Source organism: Epinephelus moara, chromosome 13 (genome assembly GCF_006386435.1).
Source record: "Epinephelus moara isolate mb chromosome 13, YSFRI_EMoa_1.0, whole genome shotgun sequence".
Lineage (NCBI taxonomy): Eukaryota > Metazoa > Chordata > Actinopteri > Perciformes > Serranidae > Epinephelus > Epinephelus moara.
Genome location: NC_065518.1, coordinates 1,655,264 through 1,667,386, shown reverse-complemented (window position 1 = coordinate 1,667,386; position 12,123 = coordinate 1,655,264). Strand labels below are relative to the sequence as shown.

At 42.7% G+C, this 12,123-nt stretch overlaps 2 protein-coding genes across 9 annotated transcripts in view; one reads left to right on the top strand and one right to left on the bottom strand.

Moving 5' to 3' along the window:
* plaub (plasminogen activator, urokinase b) overlaps positions 1-12,123 on the bottom strand; it is a 396,726-nt gene that overhangs the window by 258,599 nt on the left and 126,004 nt on the right. The window lies entirely within an intron of this gene.
* The window catches only part of LOC126399408 (formin-like protein 1), a 52,842-nt gene that overhangs the window by 11,961 nt on the left and 28,758 nt on the right, over positions 1-12,123 (top strand). For 3 of the 8 annotated variants that reach the window (XM_050059324.1, XM_050059325.1, XM_050059328.1), the window contains exons 2-7: positions 4,314-4,397; positions 5,082-5,165; positions 7,193-7,266; positions 7,738-7,821; positions 7,974-8,117; positions 11,645-11,753. In XM_050059324.1, the coding sequence (XP_049915281.1) occupies positions 4,314-4,397; positions 5,082-5,165; positions 7,193-7,266; positions 7,738-7,821; positions 7,974-8,117; positions 11,645-11,753 (579 nt within the window). Of the gene's footprint in view, positions 1-321; positions 531-1,799; positions 1,819-3,746; positions 4,114-4,313; positions 4,398-5,081; positions 5,166-7,192; positions 7,267-7,737; positions 7,822-7,973; positions 8,118-11,644; positions 11,754-12,123 lie in introns of those variants that run through there. The other 5 variants (XM_050059326.1, XM_050059327.1, XM_050059329.1 and 2 more) reach the window with 4 other exon arrangements.

Genomic DNA, 12,123 nt, shown 5'->3' with positions numbered 1-12,123 from the left:
GAATTTGCTGTGTCCCTGTTTTTCAGCCGGGCACACATGATGTCTACACAGCAGCTTTCTGTGTGTTTCATTACTTATCTCCAAGAATTGTACTTGATCTGATATTATAAAAGAACAAAAGTCAGATTTGGTTCTGTGGTTCAGCTGGAGCTTATCTCCCAGCCCGGAGGTAAAGCATGCATCAGATCAGAGCTACGTAAGCACTGCTGGACACTCGTCAGCAGACTGAGTCGGTGTCGATGACTCCTCGCTCTCACCAACCTCTTGAGCCACTCAGCAAAGACGAGAGCTGGAGGTGTGAGGGTGGCAGAGAGGAGGAACAGATAAGAGATGAGGAGGAAATGTAGCGTTTACGCAAAGCGAGGAGATAGCTGACTGCATGTTGTCCTTGAGTGGGTGTCTCCTGTCGACTAGCCCAGTTTCATGTGTGTGTGTGTGTGTGTGTGGGTTATAATTAGTACAGCTGATGCGTCTGTGTGCTGGAATCTGTTTCTTATATGGGACACCACAACGGGTGTGAAGTGTGTGTGGTGAGAATCTTTCATCAGGACTTCTTAGAAACTTTGTGAAGAACACCAAGGACCTTATCGGCGGGTTTTTGTTTTTAATCATCCACATAAACAGAGTTGTCTTCGACCACATCAGCTGACGCACCACAGTGTTCGTTCTGATCAGAGAGCAGCATCAGCTCAGGTTTTTCGAAACAAATTCTGACATCACATCCAGAGATAAAACACACAAAGCAACCTGTTTAATCTGTAGTTGATATTTTGATCAAGTGATGTGTTACTTTTTACAGTTTATGAGGAGGTGGCGAGTGACACCGCAACGCATCATCAGCAACACAACTGTTAGTGTGTTGTGGCAACAGACTTGCAGACTTGCAACATCAACACAGCGCTGAGTATGACCAGTGGCTTCTGACTCACACAGTGACTCAGAGTGACAATGAAATTATTGACACTGGAGCTGTGCGTTATTGAAGAGCACTCTGTAGTGGTGTGTTCAGGGACCACTGTGTTTGTTTACCGTCATTGTTTGTAGGACGGAGTTGCTGAGTTTGAGGGTTACCTGGAGTTTGTAGCTACAGCACTTCACCTGTGTCTGTGGATCATTCAGATGACCTTAACTAGTCCTGCCACAAGTAATACTGAGAATATAGATTAGTGCAGGTTAGGGGTTTTGAGATGCATGCTGACTGTTGTTTTGGTATGTATGCTTACGAACACTTTGTTATAGATATTTACAGAAAAATGCAAGTTGATTTTTTCTTCTACAGTACACACGTGTTTACTTTGTAAAGTTACAGGGCCCCATATTTTTAGGTGTTAAATAGGGATGCACCAATGTATCATTCGCCTTGTTGACTGTCATCGGCCTGTTGGCAAATAAGGTGGTGGCAGTGGCCAATGTTTTTCTGTTGTGTCACATCAATTTTGCGCAGGCTAAAAGCAGGGTGTCAGCAGGAGGAGAGCAGGTTAACGTTAGCTGTTAGCAGCCCATGGCAGCAACTAACAGCTTACAGAGGTGGCATTGAGTTACATTATGATGCGTTCAAGCTCTTGTGGCGACCGGCACCTATAAGGACACACCTCTCCTGCGTCACACACGCACACTCAATGGGATGGATGGCTGCTTAAAACAAGATGGCGCGAACTCACCGGGTGACTCAACGAGGAAGAGGCTCAGACCGTCCCAGTGTCCGCGTTCCAGTCTGTCAATCCCTGGCAGCATGTAAAGTCCGCCATTTCTTTAGTCCGCCAATTCCCGGGAGCCTGCTGCCGTCTCCTCTGCATCGGAGCGCTGTCTGAAGGGGAGGTAACGCCGGTCTGGCTTTCATGTACAAAGTAAAAAGTAAAAATGAGTATTATACTGAGGTAAATTATAACGTTCTCATGATGTGTTTAGTGTAATCTTGTAAAATGTAGTTTTTTGGGAAAAAATTGAATGAATTCAGTTGTTTGAAGGAGATATTTGTTGATGTTTTCACAGAGTGCAACCTATGATGTATGTCATAAATAGGCTTTTGAAGCCGTTACTAAAAAGTAAAAAACATGTAAATGTTGCTTCATAAATATCTATGATTGAATTTGTGCTTATTTCAAAGGTAGTGTAATGAAGGACTGAACGACTTTAAAACAGTTCAGTTATTTAAATATTGCAGATTTCGATGCTGACTTCCACGTCGGCCTACAAAACAACATCATCCCTGGAGCACTCTGTTGTAACACATGGCTCATGTTGTGAAATGGTCACAGTTGGGTTTAAGCAACAAAGGTCATGTTTTGGGTCAAGATAAGAACATTTGTTACATAACAATAATGTAATGTGATGAAAATACGTCACGAGTGAAGTCAGTGTGCGATGACTGTACAGAAATTACATGACCTTATGTTAAAAAAAAACACTGACCTCTGGTTTCACACGGGACACAGACTGCGGTCCCCTGGATGAAAGTCTTGTGCTGTTTGACCCGTCCACCTCCCCTCCGTCCTTCCCTGCTCAAGCTCTCTTCCTCTTTCCTTTACGTGAGTTGCTCTCAGTGTCAAGTGCTGCAGATGGGTTTACACTGGAGTTAGCTGAAAGCTTGGTGCATCTCATAAAGATGCTTAAAGGTGCCTTTGGTGTTGATGTGACACGCTGCAGGTCGTGACAGAGTGTGGGTATTTGAGAATGGGCTGAACACGAAACTCGCTAAATCCTGTCATCTGCAACCAAACAGAGGATCATCTCAACTGGACCAGAACTAGTGTTTTGTGAGCTGCCATTTTTAAAATCTGGATAGAGTGAATAAAAAAGGCTGCAGTTGCTATTGATGGTAGCTTGGCTATTTAAAGGGGAACTAATGTTGTTTTCAACCTGGGCCCTATTTTCCGATCTACTTTTGTCTAAATGAGTGATAGGATGTTCAATATGTGACATTTCTCCAGTATGAAGCTAGGGCTGACCTGCCTGCAGCCCGTGAGCGCGCGCTATATTAAATAATAGGGCACTCAGACAGCGTCAAACAACGTCAAAATACGTCCACTAAAAGTGCATTTTTTTCACACAGATAGGCTCGGATTGTTAGTATAATTATCTGACAACATAACGGAAAGGAGAAATGAACGTCTGTGTTTACCTTTAGCTGGATTCAGACATGTTACTCTGCCTGTTGCTGCTCCCTCTCTCTCCTCGTCCGCTCTTCAGTTTCAATGAGCTCTGCGTCCGTGTACGTCCGTGTACTCTGTGTTCAAATAAACACGGGCGCTTATCAAATTCAAATGGCTCATCCAGATCCAGTTGGTCAAAATCGGGTCATCGAGCCATTTGAATGTGATGAGCGCCCGTATTTATTTGAACACGGAGTACACGGACGTACACGGACGCAGAGCTCACGGGCTGCAGGCAGGTCAGCCCTAGCTTCATACTGGAGACGTGTCACATATTGAACATCCTATCACTCATTTAGACAAAAGGAGATCGGAAAATAGGGCCCAGGTTGAAAAAAAAAAAATTAGTTCCCCTTTAAAAATGGCGGTGTTGTGCAGGATGTCTGGTGTCATGTTAGTGGTGATTCTCTCTGACCAATCAGTGGTCTGCAGTGTTGTATCGTCAACTGACTGAGGTGGTACCAAAACAGCTACCATGTACTATCCACAACTTGTGCTGATGGAAACCAAAACAGATCAAGTCAAATTGAGCTGCACCGTACAGTGGAAACACAGCATATGTAACTAAAGACGTTCTGTGCATTCACCCGATCAAATCATGTAGTTCACCTGAAGTGGTGGTCGAGTGGTGGTAGATCTGTTATTGGCTCACCGTGACACTGACAAACAGCTGACAGCAACTTGAGACATAATTAGTTTCCCAGGTGATGTCATTGTGTCTTGTGTTGCACCACTGAAGGAAAGTACACTGCTAACAGCAGTTTACAGGCTACAGTAGATAGAGTGTTACTGAGTTAGCTGATCGTAGCATATTGAAGATTAACAGCATCTACAAATGTCAGCATTATTCAGGTTAGCTGCTAACTGTGCTCCTTAATTTTCAACACCATTGCCAACAGGAAGTTGTCTGTCCAGGAAAAGTTTCCAGTGTTCTCGCACTCAATAAGACGTCCACTCAGAGGTTTGAAAGCTGAAAGAACATTTCTGTTGTAACTCCAAAGACAATTTTTGTTCTTTTCAGGACCGGAAAATATTGCAGTACATTTGAAAATCACTTGTACACATCTTTGTGACAGTTTGCCTTTCAGCTGGACACATTTCCTATAAGACAGATTTTGCCCTTTTTACTCAAAAGTCTCTTCTTTCTCTCTCTGTTTTCAGAACACGATGAATCTTCCTCCAGACAAGGTGAAGATCCTCAGTCAGTATGACAATGAGAAGAAGTGGGACCTGATCTGTGACCAGGTGGGTCTGCGCTCTGGATTTACCGCCCAGTCTGTCATCCTGCACCTCCCTCTGGTTTCCTTAAAGAAAAATAAGCCAATTAATGTCACATGTTTTATGTTCAGTGCTACGCAGAAGCAGTGTAGAGCAATCAATACAGTGACTGATGCAATGTGAATACCAAACATCAGAAACACACACACACGAGGAAGCTCATAAATATTGTACATCACCGTAGTAACCACAGGAAGATCTATAACAACCTGCTACATGAATGGAGAGTGACAGAGGACACCTGTAACCATCATACACTCAGTCAGCTAAACTTTGATCCCTGTAAACGCTCACTGACAGATTTCAATAACAGACAGAAGAGATTAAAGGTGCGTGTGTGAGTGTGTGTGTGTGTGTGTGTGTGTGTGTGTGTGTGTGTGTGTGTGTGTGTGTGTGTTACAGCTGGACTCTGTGTGAATAAAACTGCTGCACAGCTGTAACAACCATTTCTTGTTCAGATCAACTCCATTTGCATAAGAGACGCTGTGTAATCAAACTGCCTGAGAGACCCGGCTGAGCTCTGCCCTCTGGGCCCCCCCCTCCTCTCTCTGCAGTGCTGCAATCAAATATAATTAGAGCTAATGTGTGTGTGTGTGTGTGTGTGTGTGTGTGTGTGTGTGTGTGTGTGTATGTGTTTCTCTGAATCTTCAGGAGCGGTTTCAAGTGAAGAATCCACCATCTGCTTATCTGGAGAAACTGAAGAGTCATCTGGATCATGGAGGAGTCAGTCGGAAGGTACAACTCAGCAAGTTGCCGTTTGGCTTGAAAAATAATTTCAAAAAAGCATTTTTAAAATATGAAAAATGTAGTTGATAAAATTCTTTACCTTTTTGTGGCAGGGAATGAAAACAGTAGTCTTCACTGCCGGCATTTTGATTGCACACCAAATTGTTTGTCAGATCTGTTCACACAGATTAAGGTTTAGTCCACACAGGTATTTCTGAAAACAGGTTTTTTTCCTCCTTCAGTGTCAAAAAAAAAAAAATCTGTCCACCACAAGCGCAGTTTTAAAAAAAGTCTTTGTCCAAATGAAACGCAAAAACACAATTGAAGGGTTGTGAAGAGCGTGCCAAACCAACAGGTGGCGATATAACCATAAATGTTTACCAGTCATGCAAAGATGATATTGGTCAATCAGAAGCCTGAAATAAAGTGGGTTCCCCAGACCCACAGGCAGAGCGACACATTCTCACTTTCAACTCGTCAGACTACCGATGCATGGTCAGTGGCCCGTCACCTCAGAATATGGTGTGCTAGGTACCCCTCCCGTGTCAGTTTTGGACGTTCAGGGACGATGTGTCAGTTTACACTCATTACATGCGTAATTTCTTTAAAAAAGAAACTTCTGTTTTCAATATGAGGTAAATTTGCATAGCATACTACATTATACTGCATCGTTATTAAAACTCAGTTGACTTTTGGTTCTACACTGGACACAAACACCAGGCTCCAGGGTGAAAGTTCAGAGTTGGTTTGATCTTTCCACCTCAACGACCTGCCTGCCTATGCAGACTTTCTCACTCTTTATACCACTGTAGTTTCCTGAAGCGTCACCAAATGCCACGACCCAGGGCGTCTCATATCACCACTAAAGGGTGCCTCTGTGCGGCGGTATCTGACGCCAGATGAGCCACTGACCAAACGTCTCTATTTGATGCGATGGGTGTGAGATCGGGTCGGACAGAGGCACAGGCTAAGCCCTGCATGTCCTCAAATCCCAGTACGGCCCCTGCGTACACCTGACCTGTGGGGCTGCTGCGACTGGCCCCTGGCCTTTGGTCCTTTTGCAAAAGTGGCCCTCAGGCAAAGCAAGTTGTGTATCCCTGGTGTAGGAGGCCAACATGAAAACGTAGATGGCCCTATCAAGAGCCAGTGTTCGGTTTGTCCATTCTAGGCTACTGTAGAAACAACATGGTGGTCTCCCTGGACGAGGCCCTGCTCTGTATGTAGATACAAATACTTATTTTAAGGTGACGGAAACAAAAGGATTCTTAGTTTCAGGTGATTATAAACTAATGAAAACTAAGTTATGAATATTATATACCATTTCTGCCAATAGATGCCCCTGAATCCTTCCCACTGGACCTTTGAAAAGTCTAAATTAACTTTGATTTTATCCACCAGGAATTTGTTTTCTTTATTTGTTGCGGTTGTTGTTTGTAAGATTTACATTTCCACTGCCCAAAACTGATTAAAAAACTGTTCTATCTAGACATAGATAGAACAGTTTTGGGTCACAGCGTTAAAGATAAATCACAAAACACATTTATCGTTAAGGAATCTGACCTGTAGTACGTCTCAAACTTGGATCACTCCTCGTTTCAGTCTACAGTCAGTTTCCCTCTTGTGTCGCTGCAGTGTTCAAATCATTCTAGTAATTGTTAAAAAGCACTCTGCAGGTATAAAACTGTCTGGTTGAAAAACTGACGCAGTAAAAATGTTAAAATCAGGCGACACAGTATAAAACCAGGGTGTAGATTTATATCCTGGTCAGAGCGTTCGCCCAGACTTTTTAATTTTCCTCCTTTCATTTAATCTGTTTATGAATTGTGACTGAGTGGAATCAGGAGTTGAGACCGTATTTATGAATGGGATGGATTATTAAATGACCATAGAGGACTTCACAGTATTTATTGTTTGTTTCACTGGCAGGAAACTTTGAAGTGTGATTGCTCATTAAGTCCAAGCTGCTCTGACTTTTGCATTTTCTGAATAATTAAGTGTTTTCTGACTTCCTAACTTCACTGCATGTTTCCTCTCAGTTTAAGAGACGTGTCCAAGAATCCACTCAGATCCTGAGAGAGTTGGAGATTTCCCTGAGGACCAATTACATCGGGTGAGTCTCACACCAATTCTCAGAGGCTTTGTCCAGATCAAGCCATTGTTAGAGGAGAGAAGCTGATTATATCACACAAATTAAAACTGAGCCAAGTTCGACAGAAGCCTAAAATAAAACTTTTTTTAGTACTCTGTACTAAAATAAATCTCCTTTAGAGGACAAATGTGTTTATCTACATGGATGTACAAAACATTAGTGTCCAGTTGATATAAAACCCTTTAAAAAGCTTCTTGAAGACACTAGTTTTGCCTCTGCAATTAAATTAATCACACATTAAATTAAGACTTTAACATCTAGGGTTGTTGATACCTGAACGTTGCTCTGGAACTTTTCAATAGAACAAACTCAGGCGATGTGATTTTTGTGTCTAAAAGTGCATCTTTTTGTGCTTTATTTTGTAGTTTTGAAATCTTTAAATGTTCGTGTTAACTTTGTGTCACTGAGTTGAAACCTGTTGTCTCCTTGCAGCTGGGCTGAGGAGTTCCTGAACGAGGAGAACCAAGGCTTAGATGTTCTGGTAGATTATCTGTCCTTTGCACACAGTGCTGTCACGTAGGTATCAGCTTGAAAAACCATTATCTGTCATTCCTGGAACAGTCAAGTCTTAACTATGCACGTCTAATCTCCCTCACACAGTCACAGCTGTATCAAACAACCACAGGCTACATTTGTATGAGAGTAAACTCTGATTCTGTGATTCACAGGCACGATGTGGACACTTTGGACAACGGCACGCTGCCCACAGACAAAAGCAAAATTGTGGACAAGTCAGTGGAAGATCTGAGCAGAAGTGCCAGTAACTCACCGACCCACAGTGCCTCCAAGGCCGGCAAGGCCTTCACAGTCAGGTACGGGCGGTCAGTGTGGGCTGATGGTAGCGAGTGAGTCATGTGAGGATGAGGATATGATGTCCCAGCTGAGATCTGTCTTTCTGTGTGGATATGTAGGGGGATATAATGTGAGTTTAACGATCTACTACTGGACCCATTCAGTCTAAATTTAGTCATCAGTAGTAAACAAAAAAAGCAAACTACTAACTAACTACAGGGCAAGAATATGCAAAATTCAACCAAACTGCAGAAACTCAGTCAAAATAACACTGCGATCTTATGATCTTTATGTGTGGTGTCAGCTTGTAATTTACATTACAGCTTACTAAGTACATTTTTATTGAGAGTAGCAAGAAAACAGCCATATCTAATGTTTTCAAACAGTTTGTGGTGTCATTAGTTGCACCAAAGATACTTCAGTCAGGACCACTTTAGTCAAAGACAACTTGATTACAATTTGCAGTATATTTGATGGTATGGCTCTGTTCTGGGACCTCTCTGCCTCTCCTCGGGCCGACACAGAAAGCCTATGGTGAAGACGGCAAACTCTGCCCTTCCACACGCCTACGTGGAAAGCCTGAAGGCAGAGAGAGCAAACCTCTCTGCCCTTCCATGCGCCTACATGAAAAGCCTAAGGCAGGGAGAGCAGCAGCAAAGACCCCCTGGGAACAGAACAGAGCAGCATCAATGACAAACAGAAATGACATTGATAAGTCAGACACAGCCTGAAAAGGAGGAGCTGGGGTGGAGGCAGGTTGCAAAGCAGCAGCATGAATCATAGATCATGTTTTTTGTTTAAAACATCCAAGTCTGATTCTAAAACACCTCCTTCCAAAACCATGGCTCATTTATTCTCCCTTTACAAACGAAAACGGATCCGTTCATTTCAAACTTTACGACCGTCGCTGCCCTCGCACTTCCATGCGTCCTTTTTGGTAGCACAGACACATCCAATGGATGGCACTAGAGGGCAAAGTTAAAAGTCTGACAACAACAAACGAGGCAGCTTTGTAGACGGCGGTGATCTGTGAGGGCATTGAATACATCATGTCATGTGGACAGTGAATTCTTTTTCACTATATTATCGATTCATTTTGTTCCACCATTTCTAAAGTGTTTTCGTTGTCTCCTATGGACACATCTCACTCGAACTACGCCACACTGCCTCCACGACCTCTGGTAGTACTACTTCATTTTGTCTGTATCCATAAGCTTTCAGGAAAGTGCAAATATGGACAAAGTGAATGCAGAGTACAGACAGAAGGCTCACGCCGGAATTCCACTGGATGCGTGTCCGTTGCGGAACGGCTGCGCTGGTTATCCGCTGCGTGCTCCGCCGTCCGTCAACACCCACTGGCTGCGTTTGCTGTGTGGAGTGGTGCAGCTCCGCCCGACAGCAGGAGTCACTAGGACCCACGAGATCTCACGAATTCACGCATAATCGCGCGATATAACAAGATGTAGTTTCTATAAACAGAACCACAAAACCAGAGGAGTAGTAGGAAGACATCTGGGTGCACCTCCATGATTAACATCTCCTCGTCCATGGTGTCAACGGGGTGAAATGACGTCTGAAAACCTCTGACCTGTTGACTTCAGGCCTGCCTCCGCCCATTATGACGTTTTCAAGGTGTAGTGCAGGGAAATATGATCCGCCGTGAACACTGTGTATTTTATTTTGAAAATTAACCGGATGTTTTATTTTGTGTCTGTGCATGACTTCCTGCCCCGCACGATCTGCTCCGTGCTGTTCCGGAGCGCAGACGCAACCAACACGCATCTGGTGGAATTTGGGGGTCAGTCTGTGTCGGTATATTTATCTGTTAAACACAAATGAGCCGTTAGTCTGCAGCTATAACAGGTCCAACTCTGATGGTGGGTGATTAGGTTTTGCTCATAGTCAGTGTTCCACTTCATCCCGAAGGTGCTGGGTGGTGTTGAGGTCAGCCAGTCAATTTCTTCCACATCAAACTGGGAAAACTGGAGCTGGCTTTATGCACGGGGACATCATCATGTTAAAACAGGAAAGAGACAAACACAAACTGTTGGAGCGTTGGAACTCCGTCTCCGTCCAAACCATGAAAAACAGGTCCAGACCAAAATACACTCCAGTATGTAAACAGGGTCGTCCACATACTTTGGCCATGTAGTGTCGGTAAAAACACAAAGAGGAATTTGTAAACCCAAACTATTTGAAAATGGCCCTGTACTATACTGAAAATATACAACAGTTAGTTCATATTACCTGCATGTACACATACTGTGGACTTGTGTGTTCACTATTTCACAAAACACAGAATTATGCACACACACACACACGCACACACACACGCACACACACACAGACACACAGAAATCCTTCATCTGCTGCAGATTTAATTCAGTTTACGCAAACACAGTTTCTGACAAAACATTCCTGATCTTCCGACAGATGACACAGTTGTAGCTGTTTGCTTTTGATATCTAAATACTGACACACACACACACACACACACACACTTGGCTGATATCTACACATACACTGATACAGATATCTTTGATGATGTCATGTGGTCAAACAGAGTTCAAACATATAACTTTATTTGTTATCTTTATTTAAGTAGGTTGAGTTAAACTGATTTTTATTTCATCATTGAGTCATAATGATAAAGTAAAACATATTTAAACAACACACTGAGACCAGGATGTCATTTTGAAGGGTGAAGTGAGCGCATCAAAATATTTATTACTGTATTACGGAATTTTGAAAGCACAATCAAGATACAAAAAATGCTGATATACACTGGATCATACTGCAGAATTAAAACACAAAAATTTAAAAATTAATTATATTTTAATTGTTTTATTAAGTTATGATTAAACAATAAAACATAACACAGTTTTTATTTAATATTAATAGTGTTGACACACCTTGGTTGATTTATAGTTGTTGTGTCACGTCAGGTTATCTTTATGTTTTACAGCTTTGATGTTCTGAACCGTCGGAGGAAGACACGTAGTTTTGTGTTTTAACTTGACAGCCGACAGACAATAATCTAATAAGCTCTGACAGCTGTGTTTTCAAACAGAACGTGAACTCTGCAGGTTTATTCAGGGGAAATGTCACACTGCTATGAAGTTGTAACGCATGAACACACACACACACACATTCTTAGACATGTAATCTTTCTGGTCTGAAGCGTCTGCATTCTCGTCATCGTCTGGTGTCTTCTTGTTCCGACTGCATGTGTGTTAATAACCTGTTTGAGTGTGAATGTGAGAAATGTCTGAGCGACAGTAAAACCTGTCATCAGACAAAGAGGAAGTTACCAGTTTGAACTCTTCTTATCTGCACTGATCTACAACTTCTCTGTGCACTTTGTCGTGATGTCATTTGGAAGATGATGATTGATGTATGGATTATAAATGTCAAACGATCAAATCACATCCAATCATTGCAGCCACCACTCTGCTGCAGAACGAAACCCACTAAGTGTTAATAAATGCATATTTTAGTGCAGGTGTAGGGACGACCGAGCCGTAACCGCAGCGTTTCTCACCTGCAGATTCAACTCTCTCCAAAACAGGAAAGCTCTGAGGAACTCTCGTGTTGTGAGCCAGACAGACGACGTTCATCTCTGCATCATGTGTTTACGTGCCATCATGAACTATCAGGTACTTCAAACCACCATCTTTGTTTTGTCATGGCCTTTAATGCATTTGTCATGTTTGACAGGTATGTATGGAAGCCTGTTTCTGCCAAAACAAAACATGGATTAAAAGTTAATAAAAAAGTGAAGGGATGATTAAGAGGGATTACTTCTGTATGAGTCTATACATTGCTTTTGGAAAATCCTCCAGAGCAGATCTTTAAGTTAAAAAGTGAAATCCAAAGTCAAATTTATGAGATCAAAGTTGTGACCTGTCTGCTGGCGAGGGGTGTAGCGTAGTCTCGCGTGACCAGCCTCCCTTACTTTGGAGTGGGACTCTGGGGACATTCATCTTTCGTTTTGTAATAGAAATGGGCGGGGATATCCAGACCACG